The following is a 17985-nucleotide window of genomic DNA, read 5'->3' on the forward strand; positions in this document are numbered from 1 at the left end:
TCACGGATGTCCATTATCTCAAAAACTAGAACCAATTCAGCAAAAGTAATGGGATTTTTGAATTCGGCACCCTCAAAATACCCTAAATTCATTCAAAAAACCTTGGCACTTGAAAAAAAAAATTTGTAGACGTATGTTATTATTTATTTATTTATTTATTTATTTACAGTACTGTGCAAAAGTCTTAGGCAGTCCAAAGAAATGTTTAAAGCTGTTTATCTGGGTAGCAAGTTTACTTTAGCTTAGAACAAAAACACAATGTAACATTAGAACGTGTGAAAATTAAGAGTAACACAATAAAAACTAGTAATCATTTCTTCTGTTTTCTAAAAAGTTACTGATATCTAGTTGGATGGCTAGATGAACACCGCTTCAGTTCCCAAACTTCTCCTCAGGGGCACCTCAGCCGTTCCATGATTTTGTTAAATTTCACCAACAGCTCAATTAAATAATTAAATATATCGGTTTAAAAAGTCAGTGAGAGATTGACTAGCTGTATGAGGTGTGTTAGTGGCCAAGTCAAAAAATACATGGCTGCACTGGACGGTCGCTGCAAATACTAGGATGATTTTAGCGGAGGTTCTGAAATTGCAAAGCTGACACACTTTAACAGGCATCATATCTTAGTTTTACACCAACACGAGGATAATCTAAACATCCTTTTCTTTGCCTGCCTAAGACTTTTGCACAGCACTACATTTTTAAACGTCTAGAGAATCTGACGCAGCCAGGACAGAGTACGCTTATCAGAATGGTAGGAAAACATATTTATGAAATTTTACTATAGCATTTTTAAAATTCACATCCTAACCGTGTCTTGTATGGACCTGATTGCTTTTCAGGCCAATTCTGAAGCCCCCTTAATCTGTCCTTTTTAGATGCACAGAGGATCTCACTTCAGTAAGTTACAGCAAGTGTGATGGTGCTTAAGTAGCACACCTAGCTTTGTTTCGCAATTGTAATGCAGCATTATTAAAATATTATAAAAGGCCATTCTATCGCTTTCTTCGTAGACTTGACTGCATTTTTAGGCGATTTGTGGAGATCACTAAGATTACTATGGAGTCTAACCTAAGGGACTGAGAGTCGGAACACTGGTTACTGTAAATTTTACTGGTCAACAAATTTACTTTGTACAACACCCATCGGTCAGAGGATGGTGAGAGAATAATCACTGACTTGACAAGAAAACTGCAGCAGTGCAGCTAAAAAAATACACACACAAAATACTGAAATATATACAATATGAAAAACAGTAAAATTCAGTTTTGTAGCTGGTGAATAAGGAGCCAACTTCCGCCTGGTATAAATCAGCCACTTTGTTAAGGAAAGCATTTGAGAATGGATAGTGTTTAACTCTAACTAAGATGAGAAGTTAGTAGAGCAATAGACACACCGCAGTCACAGCTGAAGATTTAACAATCAACAATAAACATGACACACTTCTCACAACAGTCATAAAAAAGGGAGTCTTCCTGATAATGTTTAGGCCAAAATAAACAGGCCTACTCTAAAAACGGTCTCGCTTCGTTATGTAATGGGTTAAATTTCAATACTTTTCGCAGCGGTACAGATAAACGGTGAGTGAGTGTCCTTAATTGCAAATAAGTGGGGCCTAGAAAAATTACCCTTAATAATTAACTGGTACCGCGCCGAGGGCAATCCGCTATCGCCCGCCATGGGCCCCGGGGGATGAGCACCAGACTGTTCGTGAGAGATATACAGATGGATAAAGAAGGCCCTATGACAGGCTCGTTAACCCAGCAGTTTATCTGACGTTTTTCAGTAAAAGCGGTGACGTGTGGGTCCGTGTATTTGTGTGCTACCGTACCTGTGACGGCGACTTTTAGTTAAACCAAATACAGCGGTACGAAACAGATCAGAAAAAAACTTCATAGAAATCTAGTAGTGATTTAACAAGCCATTGGTTAAATGGTTTCCTGTGGTAGAATAAATTATGGTTTCATTTTGAAGACAGTTAATTCACCCGACGTATTCATTCTCGTTAAAATAATAACACTAGTAAAACACTTACTTATAAACGTATAAACATAACCTGCTTAACGAATTATGTAAGTCCCGCGTTTGAATCCCAGGAAAAGGGACGCGTCTGTTTTTAAGAAAATGAAAATTCCTGACCGTATTTATCGTAGATACTGGAGATTTTGTTCAGGTGAAATGACTCATGAAAAATTACTTGACGTAGAACTTCTATATTCTTTCTCGACTCTTATTCTGGTGTGTTTTAAAAAAAAAAAAAATTCTGCACTACTCAATGGAGTTCTCAGAGATAGTATTCATAGCTTGGGTCCTTATTGAGCTATCATCGGAAATTCATTGCAGAGTCTCGAAGCACTTATGTAAGTCGCTCTGGCTAAGGGCGTCTGCCAAATCCTGTAAATGTAAATGTAATGTAAATGTAAAAATAAAATAAATAAATAAAGATCTTGCCAGGTGACTCCCCGGCAGCCGCTCATCAGTCTGTAATTCCCTTCGTAGGAAGCGGAGCATGTGCGCGGCTTGTCCGCGTCCCGGATCAATGCACCGGGGATTCGTCATAGGTACATTACTGAGAGTCGGCAATGCAGTTGAACCTTTAACACGTGAGCTTGAAGCACCTGTCGTGCAAAGGATGTGCTTATTCGGAATTTAAAAAATATGATTTAGTAATTGCACTGTTTGAAGGTGGGAAAAAACAGGTGCCGGTGTTCTCCCTTTGTTATTCAGTACAGGTCCACTTAGTTAAAGCGCCGTATAATTGTACACCCAGCGGGCAGCCAGGCGAGGCTTTGGGCGATTCGATGCTAGAAATCAACTTGTCACCGAACATAGGGGTTGTTTTGTTTCAGGCATGTTTCGGCTTTGGGAAACGCCTGTAAGCTTTGTGAGTCACGCCGGCATCCTCCCCTTTATTGTCCTGTGTGTAGCTATGTAACAAGGTACTTGTCACTAATCGCCCGAGATTCCAGACACAACACACCCGTCTAAGACTGCATACCTAGAGCCCGGAAAATGTCAAGACGATCTGGAAACTGAGGGGGGAGCGGCGAATGAGAGTTTGATATGAGAGGGGCATAATTTAATAATTGAAAATGCAATGGTGTATTTTTTGGAGAATACTAACGAATCCAAATTAAATACACCCCGCAGGTCCCACGACCCTGTCTGACAGGGCTATTATCTGTTATATTCCCTGAATATGTAATATATCATTAGCTTCTGTGCATACTATACAGTGTAGGATTTTTCTTGTAAACTTGAATCAGTGTAGTTATTAATCTATCTTAATTCTCTTTTGCATACTTTAACCAAGTGCCCTTTAGGTGGATTTGACATCTGGCAACTTTTTTACGTTGGCGGTGGTTTTTGTTTTTATAACTGCTATTCTTATTTAAAAGTGTCGTTTCTGCTTCTTTTGAATCTTAACGTGCTTTCATCTAACGTCTCGTAACCCAGTTGAAATTTACCGGAAAAAATAATGATCAGATTACATTTGAATTAATAAAAATTCCGAATAAGTAAATACGAATTTCCTGGGTAGCAGCATTTCTGATAAACTGCATCGTTTCATTTACTACAGCAGTGCACGCACGCTGTGATTTTTTTCCATGTAAACATGACCGGACAAAATGCAACGCTCCCAAGTGGTAAGACTAGTTTCCTTAATCCGTTTACCGTTAACTTGCTTCAGTGTGATGCTGATTAATCTTCCCTATAATAAGTGTCATATGACCAGCTGCGCAAACAAAAGCAATGTAAACGACACTTAAGGTCATTCAACTGCAATATTCCCCGAAGGATCGTTGAAAATATATATTTTGGAACACATTCCCGCAATGTGTTGAAAAAGGTTCCACTTTCACGATGCCCTACCGAAGTACCGGATGAAAATTAACTGATGTCACTTTCTAAACCATTTTACTCAAAGGCATTTATACATACCGCATTTTTGCTGACTTCGTGCAATAGGTTCGTGTTCCGCCACTGCGGGATTCGGGCAGAGGTGGCAATTTCAGGTCAAGAAAGTAAAAATCCAGACAAGGATTTTGTTTCAACCAACCAGTTGAGTACTCTTTGACTGTGACTCCTTATGCTGAACTGGTTGGTTGAAACAAAATCCTGGTCTGGATTTTTACTTTCTGGACCTGAAATGGCCACCTCTGATTGTACCGGTCGGAGCAAAGCGGTATGCGGTACAGAAAAAAATCAAGTCTAAACAGAGATCTCTCGCAGCGTTCTCTAAAGAGCAACGTACAATGTAATTAGACTTACAGAACTAACCTATACAAAGCCTGTGTTAAACCTATACCAAGCCCCCCCCCAATCTTTCCTGCTCCCCTGGCTATAGCTATAGGCTCCATTAACTATGTTTGATCACTTCAGGGGACGAAATATCTCGAGCATTGCACCGAATCGTTTAGTTCGTTCGTTAGACTTGATTGTCGCTCAGATCCGGGATAGCGTCTCTGTCGCCACCCTCTGGTGTAGTGATGTAAGTACACCTGAAAGAATCGTTGTGCGTAATGTAGTTTACAGTTTTTCTATATTGCTAAGACACATTCCTGGAAAACTGCTCTCCTTTTCCCTAAACTGTGAACACAAAACCCAATTTTCAAGCTACATTCACAAAACCTCTGACTCTTCTTGCAAAATCAAACTTTCACCCCAAAACAGTTCAATCTGTGCTCAAAACTGAACTATGCTGTCAAATCATGCCTCAAGTCAATCTAAATGAAATACTCCACTGAGTAGTCACTAAACACTACATAGAAAAAAGGAAAACACAATGCTCAGGACATGAAGCGGTAGAAATAAATGTTTATTTAGGCTAAATGCATGTTGCAAAACAAAATACCTGGGGCATTTGTAACCCTTGTACATAGAAAAAGGAATTTGCAAAAAAACAGAAATCCTGTGCATTTACATGTAGCACTTATATGTAACCATAAAGCACAAAAATATACAAATGAACTACAAAAAAAATAAGTGCATTACTCCGCCACAGCATCATTTCTCCGTACTGGGTCAGGCCACAGGACTTCATCTACATCACAGGCCACATTTTCTCTGGCCAGACAACTGGGAAAAACCCCCTGGCATTTCGTATCCAGGCCTGACATGCCTCCACACCCATGTCACCACTAAACCCAGCTTCATCCATGTAGATGTATTCATGGAGTTTTTCCATTGCATCCAGTTCAAAAACTCTCTAGAAATAGATATATATTTTTGTGAGTGATCTAGGCCGACTACAGTAAATCACTACTTACAGTAACCAACATTTATGTATCTGGATATATACCAACCTGTACATACTGGGATCTTTGCTCTTTGATTCTATCAGAGTTGCGTTCAAAGGGCACTCTGTACAGTTCTTTCATGCGCAGTCTGTTGTGCTTGAGGACACAGTCAACAGTAGAGAGGCTGTCACTGTTGATACCCTCAAAATGCACATGGTCCTCCATGATCCTCTGCTGAATTTCACGCAGTCTAATGGTGTTGTTCTCACGGACCATGTCGACAATTAGGGTCTCTTGGTGTGGGGAGGGGGGCGGCATGGTGGTGCAGTGGTTAGCACTGTCGCCTCACACCTCTGGGACCCGGGTTCGAGTCTCCGCCTGGGTCACATGTATGTGGAGTTTGCATGTTCTCCCCGTGTCGTCGTGGGGTTTCCTCCGGGTACTCCAGTTTCCCCCCACAGTCCAAAAACATGCCGAGGCTAATTGGAGTCACTAAATTGCCCATAGGTGTGCATGTGTGAGTGAATGGTGTGTGAGTGTGCCCTGCGATGGGCTGGCCCCCCATCCTGGGTTGTTCCCTGCCTCGTGCCCATTGCTTCCGGGATAGGCTCCGGACCCCCCGCGACCCAATATAGGATAAGCGGTTTGGAAAATGGATGGATGGATGGATGGTGTGGGGAGAACATAGATGTCCTACCACCCCCATGTGGCAGTCGTTCAATTCTGCAAAAAGAGAACATGCACTTACAAAAATACATACATGAAATAGGCCTACGAACAGTCAGACTAACCCTCCATTACAATACTATAGTACACTGGCACAGTGATGTACCGAAACATGTTTACTGTGGGACAGTATAAAGTACAGTCATTGTACATATGTAATTGTTGCCAACATTTACATACTATAATGTCAAAAAAAAAAAGTAACTACCTGTTCTCTTCTCTAAATCTTCGGATTGTGGTGGATACAGTGAATCTACTGATGTTTGGTTGTACCCTTAGTCCAGCCTCCTTCATTGTCATACCATGGACAAGAACATGGTCAATCACAGTAGCTCTGATTTCATCAGATATTACTGTTCTTTGTCCTCGCTGACCACCTCGACCGCCTTGACCTGCTCGACCTCCTCTCACACGAACTCCTCTGCTTAGATTTCTATCCATTGTAGTGCCTCACAAACCAGTGCTCTGGCTTATATGTACCCTCACGTCATTAGCCACAAGTGTGATATATTTTGAGTTGTTGTGTTCAACCGGTGACACCTGAGCTTTAATTGTGTTTGACTTTTGCCACCTGTGCTCACCACTATGCGACACAGGTGCATCACAATGACAATGTGTTGACAAGATGCATCTAAACAGGTGACGAGTGCTTATGGTTTTGCCAAAAGAGTGACTGATTCAATAAGTGGGTTCAGGCAACTGAGAATTTGGTTCAGACAATAGGGTTTAGTGTTTTAGCAATCGAGAAAAACTGTAATGAAGGGGAAATAGAGAATACTTATAAACATATTATAGCGCATGTACGTAACCTAAGAATTAAAGCGACCTATACTGAAAAAAAAATATCTAAGCGCACATGTCAGAAGTACCGTAACAAACGAACTCGAAAAAATCATTCAGTTAAGTCACTGTTTGTCAGTTCTGCCATATGCACAGGACATACAAAGGATTGAAATTGTATTTCTCTTGGACCCATGATGAGTGCACGAACAAACAAGTAAATACAAATATAAAAATATTAAATAAATACGGTATGATTATAACAGTATATATATATATATATATATATATATATATATATATATATATATATATATATATATATATATATATATATATATATATATATATATATATATATATAACATTATAACTGTGTATAAATAGTGAATGAACAAATGACAAGTAAGAAAATAAATTTCAAAACTAAAATGAAATACTAGGGTTAGAAGGTGAGGGGTGGCATGGTGGTGCAGCGGTTTGGTTTAGTGTCACCTTACACCTCTGTGAGCTGGGTTTGAGTCCCCCTGGGATTCCATGTCTGTGTGGTTTGCGTGTTCTCCCCACGTCATTGTGGGGTTTCCCTGGTTTCCCCCCACAGTCCAAAACCATGTTAAGGTGAAATGGAGCTACCAAATTGCCCATATGTGTGAGTGACTGGTGTGTGAGTGTGAGTGACTGGTGTGTGAGTGTGAGTGACTGGTGTGTGAGTGTGAGTGACTGGGGTGTGAGTGATTGGTGTGTGAGTGTGAGTGACTGGTGTGTGAGTGTGAGTGACTGGTGTGTGAGTGTGAGTGACTGGGGTGTGAGTGTGAGTGACTGGGGTGTGAGTGTGAGTGATTGGTCTGTGAGTGTGAGTGACTGGGGTGTGAGTGTGAGTGACTGGGGTGTGAGTGATTGGTGTGTGAGTGTGAGTGACTGGTGTGTGAGTGTGAGTGACTGGTGTGTGAGTGTGAGTGACTGGGGTGTGAGTGTGAGTGACTGGGGTGTGAGTGTGAGTGATTGGTCTGTGAGTGTGAGTGACTGGGGTGTGAGTGTGAGTGACTGGGGTGTGAGTGACTGGGGTGTGAGTGTGAGTGACTGGGGTGTGAGTGACTGGTGTGTGAGTGACTGGTCTGTGAGTGTGAGTGATTGGTCTGTGAGTGTGAGTGACTGGTGTGTGAGTGTGAGTGACTGGTGTGTGAGTGACTGGTGTGTGAATGTGAGTGATTGGTCTGTGAGTGTGAGTGACTGGGGTGTGAGTGTGAGTGACTGGTGTGTGAGTGTGAGTGACTGGTGTGTGAGTGTGAGAGACTGGGGTGTGAGTGACTGGTGTGTGAGTGTGAGTGACTGGTGTGTGAGTGTGAGTGACTGGTGTGTGAGTGTGAGTGACTGGGGTGTGAGTGTGAGTGACTGGGGTGTGAGTGACTGGTGTGTGAGTGTGAGTGACTGGTGTGTGAGTGTGAGTGACTGGGGTGTGAGTGTGAGTGACTGGGGTGTGAGTGACTGGTGTGTGAGTCTGCCCTGCCATGCGGTGATGCCCCATCCTGGGCTGTTTCCTGCCTTGCGCCCATAGCCTCTGGCACAGGCTCCGGACCCCCCGCCACCCTGAATATGACAAGCGGTTTCAGGAAATGGATGGATGGTACTGAGCAGAAATAAGGGAGAGCGCTGCAAATACGCTGGACTCACGTTACAAGAGGCAAGAGTGGATACCAGCATTTTTGAGTTTTTCATTGGCGTTGCTCTTTTTATTGGAATCGTGTCATCATTGCTTTCTGCGGGGGGGGGGGGGGGGGGGCAAAAAAAGCAGGGAGGACGGGACCCTAACCTACTGCAGCCTGCAATTACAGGGCAGGGTATCCAGGCCCCTGAGACAGCCAAAGGTCCTGCGACTCACCTGATCTCAGCCCGGAGGATCCAACAGCTTTTCCCGGAAAGGCCCTGTCCCCGAAGCAGGATGGGTGAGACCCGAGACAGACATTTATATCACTAATGATATATAATGAAACTATAACATTCTTAAAAATGTATTTATCTCATGTTCAGGCATCACTGAACATAAACATGTCTGTGTTCTTCATACACCATGCGTAATATTTTCGTACATTCAGTAAAAGTCAAAGGTGAGATTAATGGGAAGTATAGCAAGAGGAAAAACAGAAAGTTTTATATTTAATAACCGTTCCCCCACTGTAGGGTCGACGCTGGGGCAAAATATGAACACATCAGGGCCCACAGCGGCCCCAGACGTCAGCACAGTGTCCGAGTGGCTCAACACTAATGTTTTCATCGCCATCCTGGTGGTGCTGGGGGTCGTCTTGTTGGCCCTCTGTCTCGTGTGCTGGGCAGTCTGGCGAAGCAGGATCCAAGGGTCCACGGATGTGTAAGCCCCCCCCCCCCCTTAAAGTAATGCAGCTTTATTGCAATAGCCCATTATAAAAGGACATACTAATAACTAATAGGAATAATAATAATTTTTATTTAAACTGTTATTCATTCTCTGTTTCAGGAGACAAGCTGAGATAACAGTGTCCCTCGGTGGGGGTCTGGAGTGTCCTGACCGCCCCGTGATTAAGATCTCGACGGGGCAGAGACATGCCACCAAGCTGGTGACCAAGCTTATCAATGCTGGGTGGGGCCCTGTCGAGCATGTAGGCTCAGCACCGGAGAGTGGTACACCAGGAGGCCCCCGCCATCCCAAGGCTCCAGAGTCAAGGGTGACACCCTCCCAGGTCCAGTGCCAAAACGAACAGGAAGACTCATATGACAAGGCTGGACCCTCCACACAAGGGGGCGCTCTTAGGCGCGTCGATTAACGGAAGAGACTGCCCTCTCTCGTCCAGTTTGAAGGACAAAGGCTGTTACATTTTAATAAAATCAGAAATATGTCTTTGCCAAGCCCAGTTCTGCTTTCATGCTATCATACAAGCTTTGTAATGTAATATTGCCATAAATTCAGTAATGGATAAATATTAATATCGCAAAAATAAAACTATTTTTCAGGAAGTGGATGGTATTATTCAGGATTCTTTATTATCTGTATGGCAGAAGCAAAACAGCATTAAATTGATAACACCGCTACTTGTGACATATGACACACCGGTGTCGTATGTTTTACCACCACTGCGCACGGAGGGCAGATTCAGACTAGGCTGTGGTGCCCTTGACTCGGGTGGGGTCCCGCCGAGGGGGTGTGAGAGCAGCGCCGGAGTGTCTCTCACTGCCCTCTCCTCCGCCACATCCCGCCGGGCTCCGTGCGATGCAGACCCTGGTCTCTCCTGTCACCAAAGCCATCTTCATAGCGCTATTTCTGTTCGCCATTCTGCTCATTCTCTATGTCATCCTCTGGTATATTTGCAGAGACGTCGACAATGAGTACATTTGACCGGAGTAACGCAGGGAGCCGAAGGTAGGTGAATTGGTGCAACTTTTAATTTGAAGCACAGTTTTAAATACGGCCACGAACGATTCTGTCGTTACTTGTTGCCTTTCCTATAAATATACGGTATTTACGGTATAGCAGTATTCAGTACAGTGTCCTGCAGCGCTGCAGGAACGATGCTTACTTGTTGAATGGCGATGAAGTGTCCGCACGTCGCTGTTCGTAATTTCATGTCACGTCGGCTGTCGTCTTTTAATTATTGAATAAATTGTATGATCTGGTGCGTTTTTAGCAGCTTAATATTACGACGTGTCGTCTTTTTCGAGGAGGCTTGTTTGACCTCCCCCCAGTCAAAGAAACAAACGGGGAATACAATTGTTGATAATTTGTTAAAATAAAAATAAAATTTAAGCTGTTAAGCGAGTGTCAGATCATTATCAATTACCAAATATAATGACGGTGTCATACAGCGTGAGCTATTTAAACTGTCGTGCTGTTGCGTTGCAATAAGTATCCTATGCACCCAGTCGTCGCTTTATTAATCAACTGCTCGATCCACTCCTTAGGGATTTCAGCAAGAAATTATACAGAATATACGTTTATTAGGTACCCCCAGATAGTACAGGGTAAGACGTACTTTTGCCAAAAGAACCGCTTCAAGGACAGACCATTTTTCCAAAGAAGCCTGTTTGCACACCACTGTAGTGCCGAGCAGTTATTTTGCACTAGCGCTTGTCTTGAGGATCCTAGCCGTTCTTCTCTGATGTCTGTCATTAACAAGGCATTTTCATCAGCAGACATCAGTGTCGTTCACCACGCCATTCCTCCCGTCATACCACGTTAAAAATCCCGTCCTAACGCTCAGCCGCATGGACACTGAAGCTCGTGACCCCATCTGCGTGCTGCTGACATTAACAAGCGTGTGTGTCTGATTAAGGAGGCCCGCTGCTTTTAAATGGTCCGTATAATTTCAGCTCTTGGTGTCTTCATGCCTAAAAGCATATTATATATATATTTGCCCATGTGAATCAGTGTATTTCACTTTGTATGGAGCGCTATTCAGATACTTAATTGTATTTAACAATGTATGTGGTGACAGGTTCCGCGTCTGTGTCAGAATTTCCTGAGCAATGCAGGATGTACAATGTCTCCCTTTTGATCAGCCACTGGTGTGAAGGATGTCTTCGAAACCCAGCGTCTGACTCAGTGCTGTTTGACCACAGGCACTGATATTCCGCGATGGCCCCCGCATCGCCGGGAAGGTGGAGCGCCCTGATGTCGATTTCGGCACAGACGTCACTCTGCACAGACCTCTGAAGAGGACGGATCGGCGTTCCCACGGTGATCACGTTGCACTTCTACATATAGCTCATGCACTAGAACTTTACGTCGTGGGTGTCTCGCAGGCCATCGTGTGTACGTTTTTTTCCCCCGTCGCGGGTCCTTTGGCAGCGGCCGCACGCTCGATTTGTGGGCTGCGTCGGTGCTACCTGTAGGGGGCGCGCGCGTCATTTGGGACACAGAGGACAAAAGTCTTAAAACAAAAAGCACTTTTTTTCTTATTGCCGTGACTGACAGCTTTATATCCGATCACAATCGCACTGAGCTCAACAACATATATAAGTACCATTGTATGTCAGCTGTTCATCCTTTAGCAGAACATAAAACGTGTTATTGTGTGAGTAGGTATCTATATGACGACATACAGCCGTGAAAAAATTCAGACCACTCCATATTTTTAAACAGATCTGCATTTTTTTAGTCCTGGTTTAATTGTGGTAAAGCTGGCAGAAGGTTGTACTGTGAGTCAGGCTGCTTCCAGACTCCACATTTCTAAGACAGCAGTACACAAGGACAGGGTGAAGCAGGAGATACTGGGAACGACCAGAAACCAGCCAAGTAAAGGGCGGAAGCGACTTTCTAATGCCAGAGATTAATGTGAACTTATCCGACAGTTTGTCATCAATCGTAGCATGACATCAAGTGACCTTCAAAAGGAATGGGAAACATTAAGTGCAGGTGTGACGTGCACTGATAGGACAGTTCGTATCAGGCTGCTAGAAGCAGGACTGAAGTCCCGTAAAGCAACGAAGAAGCCCTTCATTAATGAGAAACAGAGAAGAACCAGGCTGCAGTTTGCAAATATATACAGATGCACACCCATAAATTGAGAAATGAGTGAAACAAAAAACTGTGTTGTGTTTTTCTTTTTTTTTTTTTTTTTTGTATTTTTTCCCGCAGCTGTGAAATGCCCTCCTTGGATGTCATATCCAGAAGCTTCCTCCCTTGATTTTGTCAAAGATTAGATTAGATTGTAAATGTCACGTGACCACCACATATTTATTTTTACGTGTTTATTCTGTGGTTGTAACCTATTAAAAATAGCCTGGCAGTCCCATTCCGCAGGCCTATAATAAAGTTATTAAAGAAATGACCAAGCCTTCAGTTGTGCAATAACTGCAAAATAGTCCTGGGAAGTAACTGATTTAGCTGCAGGCTGTGGCGGTGGACAAATAAAAAAACATTGATTCCAGCACTCATGCGTGTCAGTTATGGTGTCCTTGTGCTATATCATGTAGCTATGGAAGAAAGCAAGGATGGGACAGAAATGACCAGAAAATGTCCTTATGAAACCTGTCTAAGTTACTTCAATAAAGAAGGAGTTCTTCATGTCCCTGGCTCAAAGAAATGCCATTGCGGCAAAGTCTGTCGTCCCAAAGGACACCCGTCCCGAGGGGGATGAAATGTCACATTCGGGCACTGAGACGGCCACCCGTGGCTTCCAAGGACCCCTGCTGCCAATCGAAGCAGACTCGTCTCATTAGACCGTCATGCTTGATAGCGCCATCGCAGACCGCGCCCGCGGGGAGACTCGGCGGAGGTCGAGCAGTCGTGTCCGGCGCCGTTCCCGGGCTGCCGCGACACCACCTGTGATACTCGTTAGCTGGATCGGCACCTGGAGGCGCGTTTGACAGTGCCGATGTTTCCATTTCAGTCACACCGGCGTATTCCTGTATAAAAAGCACACAACGTTTGCCTTATCATACGGCCAAATTACCCGTTTATATGCTGAAAGTCGCCCTGGACAATTCTGCTTTCCATTTCCCAACAGGTTGGAGAAGTATAATTATATTTATCCCCACGGCCTTGGTAGCAACACAAGATCGTCGATTCCTTACGTCTAATAAATAACGGAGTAAGAAAAATGGTGTAACACTATCTCAAATGGGAATAAACTATTCCTGCCTCGCCCTGTACCAGCAAATCCTTCTACCTCTTTTGTTCAGTACCATCAGCCTCTCCAGTCTGGCTACCGCTTGAAATGACACATTCTCATGGGCTATAACCCAGTCGCCCCTGCAGACTGATGGCAACAGTAACGGCTCTGGGATCTTGCGGAGCGAATTCGCTGAGTCTAGATCTCAGTGTCGGTACAGTACTTTTTAAATAGACTAGTTTCCTGGTTGACTCTGAAAATTTATTTGTACATTAATGTCAATAACTGACGGTCTTATCCAGAACGTCTTACATGACCATGGTGACAGAATATAATGTGAGACATTTTTAAAACTAAACTCAGGGTATCGAACCTATATGTGTTTGGGAGTATACTTTCTATAAATGTAAACTGGTCGTTATTAATTATTGTCCCCAACCCATTCACCACCCTTCAGCAGAGCTGGAATAGGGAGCGTCCGCCGACCAAGTCCACCCTCCTCATCATTTTAGCCCAGGGCCACAAAAACACTTGTGCGGAGCTCCACGATACTTTCCTCCCTTCGCCATTAGGGGGCAGTAACGGGCCAAACCTGGGCATAATAGTACAGCGGGCAGCCCCGATAACAGAGCCTTGGCAGAGCCAGGTTGTTTCCCTCATATCGATCAGCTACTAAAAATGTTAGCGTCGGCACAGTATTAACAAACCTATGTTCACCGAAAAGCACCATCCACAACAATTAGGCTCCTGTTCATAACATGGCACGATATAGATCTATGTTCGTGTTTAGGATATTTTACTCGAAACGGTCCATTTCAGATTAAATACACAAGACTATTCTAATAACTAGTACTGACGCACAAGACATTTTCCCAAAAGGCTCTTCTGAATATAAATGCCAGTGATATGCTGGATGTGAAAATCAACACACGACAAACACAAACCGCAATTTAACGCCATTTAAGCAGGGAATATGTGGGGTCTTTTCTTACTGAAGTTTTTTTTTTTCTAATTCATTTTCTATCTTTAAAATTCCGATTGGCATTAAAAGGTCAGCATCACAATGTGCGGAAGCACCAGAGCGCACGAAGCCGCGGTGAGGCGATAAGACCCGGTGATAAGAGCCAGACGCGGCTCCTGGGAAGTAACAGGCCCTCGGTCGCTCCGTGGCATGCAGGTGGAGGCGAAAAGAAAAACAGCGCATATTTCAGCAGAATAATACGACCTACCTGACATAGAGGAGTGCCGCATGGGGGTGCCGTGGGAATGCCAATCGCATGGCTTTTAACGGTTGGCAAAGAGCCAACCATACCTGCATTCATCTGGTCACATTAGGTAATTTTTTTATTTTGTGTTCATCCATCCATCCATCCTTGGCACTAGGTACGCGTACATTCTGAACTGGATTCCAGTCCATTGCAGGAGATACGCGCCCACGCGCGCACACACACACACAATTTAGAGACTATAACGGTAAACCTTTAATGGCTGATGATGGACACCGTGGACTCCCATAAAATATATTATAAGTGTATGTGTATGTATGTTTCCGGGACAGATTTACATTCGTGTAGCATATATTGTTTGTTGCCTATTTAAATATTTAAATCATTTATCATCAGAAAACATTTAATATTAAAATTAAATGATGCTTCATTCTCGTGCTCATCAGATTAGGTTTTATAAAGAAGCTGTTTTGCATGCACTTAATATTCAGAATGTGAGTGTCATATTTACCGCATTTAACGAAACAATCGACCAGTCTGCTGTCTGTTTATGGAGCTCTGTCCACAGTCAGCAGGTACTGCTCCTTGCATACTAATTGGACCCGCCGAGTGGAATACGGCTGAACCTTGGTGTGGACCTACAACGGAGGAATTCAAGAGGCGCACAGCTGGACTCAGCACCTACCGGCGATCGGAGGACACGTCAGAGCCTATGGTCGTGGGAAAATGGCACACGGACATTTGGACAGGCGGTTTGGTTTCTGGATAGCTGAATCAGAACGAGGTTTACTGGCCGTGTAAGTTAATGATTTGGTGGAATTTGGCTGGGTGTGGTGCTCACTGTGACTTCACCTCTGCCTGCAGTGTGAGCCGACACACACACACACACAGACACACACAAACAGACACACACACACACACACAAACAGACACACACACACACACAGACAGACACACACACACAAACAGACACACACAGACACAGAGACACACATACACAGACATGATTAATCTGGACAGCGTATCTTTGTATTGTCAGAGAACGCACCAACCCCATATAGGCAGAGCCATGCAGCCCCACGCCACATTTTAGGGAGATTCAAGGGCTTCCTGCTCCTACCTGTGCCATGTGTTTGTTTTACCGATCCTGCTGGGCAAAGAGGCGGAAGTGAGACATTCAAGGTCACAGAAACAGGTGGTCAGCTCTCAGAGCTCTCCAGGGAAGCTGACAAACAGATAAAAGGTGTGCGGGCAAGGCCACTGGCCCTCCCCAAGCAGACATGAGGAGGACGCGAGCGTTTTCACACACACACACACACACGCACACAGCTCTGGCAGTCACCCACTGACAGCCCAGGAAGGGTTTGCTCTCCAGCTGGACAAGAAACGACGGCATCTTCACAAAAACAGGCACATCTGTAGATCACAGAGTGCTGATTCAGATAATAACATGACAGGAGATAAATCTGCGAGAGACCGCTGACCTGCAGAGCCCGTTTGATTGGTAAGGCCTCACGCTCTGGAGCTACAGCTGTGGCTACGTCCTGCCAGACATGCCAGAGCACAAAGGCTGGTGATGAGCTGTTCCGGACTTGGATAAATAAAGGAATGATGAGGAATGTCGCTAAAGTCCTCCGAATGCTTTTGCAAGCACTGCAGTGACTCATACTGCCTTGACTGTTGTCACCTTCCTTTACTTCATAAATACAGACCTATTTCAGGTGCTTTATATTCCGCGTCACCATGCCAACCGCCGCCATGAAGTGCCTGCATGCTGGTGTGTGCTGGGGAGTGTGAGCATGTAAAACTAATGTAGTCATCGCAAAAACAGTCGTCACAAAAACAGTCGTCACAAAAACAGTCGTTACAAAAGCAGTCGTCACAAAAGCAGTCATGGTAAGTTCTGCTATCGCAATCCCATCATCACAAATGCAGTCGTACCAAATGCAGTCATTGCAAATGCAGTCATCGTACACATAGCTGTAACAAACGCAGTCATCACAAATGCAGTCATCGCAAACACAGTTGTCACAAATGCACTTGTGGCAAAAGCAGTCATTGCAAATGCAGTCATCGTACACGTAGCTGTAACAAATGCAGTCATCACAAATGCAGTCATCGCAAAAACAGTCATTGCAAACACAGTTGTCACAAATGCACTTGTGGCAAATGCAGTCATCGCAAATGCAGTCATCGCAAACATAGCTGTAACAAACGCAGTTATCACAAATGCAGTCATCGCAAAAACAGTCATTACAAACACAGTCGTCACAAATGCATTTGTCACAAACACAGCTGTCGTAAATGCAGTCATCGCAAATACAGCCGTCACAAATGCACTTGTGGCAAATGCAGTCATTGCAAATGCAGTCATCGTACACGTAGCTGTAACAAATGCAGTCATCGCAAACACAGTTGTCACAAATGCATTTGTCACAAACACAGCTGTCGTAAATGCAGTCATTGCAAATACAGCCGTCACAAATGTATTTGTTGCAAATGTCAAGATGTCTGTTACCATTGTCCAGGAAGAAAAACAGAAGCCCGGAGCGCCAGGCAAACTGGGGCCAGTATTGGGTGCACATGCATTCCGCCCCCCCCCCTCCCCCCGGCGGCCCTTGTGAAATGTGTCACATGACTGGGGTCTCCTCAGTCATCTCAGGTTAATGTTCAATATCTTAAAGGCAGGAACTTGGAATCAGACGTGTGTCAGTGTGTCAACCCCTCGGAGCCAGCGGGCGCTCCATGTGACAGCGCTGCCTGTCTCCTGCCCAGCAGAAGGTAAGGTGGTACGCCGTGCTTTATCCAGTGCACCTGCTGACTATTCTGCATTAATTCGTTGCTTTTAGGAGGTTTTCACATTGTGAAATATAAACATTGTTTGTAACTTAGTGTAATTTGAATACCGTTGCCTTATTTGCTTTGAAGTAAACGTATATTCATATTATTATCATTGTCATTAGTAGCATAATTGCTTACAAATATTTTTATTCGATAAAACCCTCTCATACGGAATTTTATGGAGGAATCGTTTGCTTTACGGCCCCTTTGTAACAGCAGAGTTAAGGTCGATGTTAATTAATGTGTTTCTCAGGGTTTATTCTGACACCTTGAAGTTATGACCCATTTCGCAGTGCATTCTGGGAAAAGATGTCGGGAATCTGGATTGCGGCTTTGGGGCCAGTCCCAGCCTGGCCTCTGCCCCCGGTGGTCAGTAACTGGATTCTGTCCCTGCGGTGGCCTGTGGAGCAGGGACAGCCCCGTTACTGCCTGCCGGGGGCAGAACATGTACCCCGGAGCTCTGGCGCCGCCCTGGGGGACCTGAACGGCAGCGTTGCTTTCAGACTGTGCTGCTTCATTGCTGATCTCCGTTTGTCTTGGCCATTAAAACAAGTGCCACCCTTCAGTTTGTGTTCATGTTAGCATTTTGCT

General features: G+C 44.3%; 1 protein-coding gene across 5 annotated transcripts; it reads left to right on the plus strand.

The window, feature by feature from the left end:
• The first annotated feature begins 2538 nt into the window (after window positions 1-2538).
• On the plus strand, window positions 2539-9734 carry LOC125728235 (uncharacterized). Of its 5 annotated transcripts, none has more exons than XM_049005282.1 (4): window positions 2539-2603; window positions 8579-8689; window positions 8925-9111; window positions 9238-9734. In XM_049005282.1, exons 1-4 carry the CDS (start codon window positions 2540-2542, stop codon window positions 9542-9544), a joined length of 669 nt encoding a protein of 222 aa, XP_048861239.1. In that variant the 5' UTR covers window position 2539; the 3' UTR covers window positions 9545-9734. The 5 variants fall into 5 exon arrangements, with proteins under 5 accessions (XP_048861239.1, XP_048861242.1, XP_048861241.1 ...); XM_049005285.1 differs by lacking the exon at window positions 2539-2603 and adding an exon at window positions 2758-2884; XM_049005284.1 differs by lacking the exon at window positions 2539-2603 and adding an exon at window positions 3397-3647 and having other exon boundaries at window positions 8566-8689.
• Window positions 9735-17985: the final 8251 nt, after the last annotated feature.

The sequence above is a fragment of the Brienomyrus brachyistius genome, unplaced genomic scaffold, assembly GCF_023856365.1.
Source record: "Brienomyrus brachyistius isolate T26 unplaced genomic scaffold, BBRACH_0.4 scaffold212, whole genome shotgun sequence".
In the NCBI taxonomy this organism is placed as follows: Eukaryota; Metazoa; Chordata; class Actinopteri; order Osteoglossiformes; family Mormyridae; genus Brienomyrus; species Brienomyrus brachyistius.

Bases quoted from the DNA above. Each gene is read 5' to 3' on its own strand.
- LOC125728235 (XM_049005282.1), top strand. From the start codon at position 2,540: ATGCACCGGGGATTCGTCATAGGTACATTACTGAGAGTCGGCAATGCA. The intron at 8,690-8,924 runs GTGAGACCCGAG...CCCCCACTGTAG, and splicing joins CTGTCCCCGAAGCAGGATGG to GGTCGACGCTGGGGCAAAAT. The intron at 9,112-9,237 runs GTAAGCCCCCCC...TCTCTGTTTCAG, and splicing joins ATCCAAGGGTCCACGGATGT to GAGACAAGCTGAGATAACAG.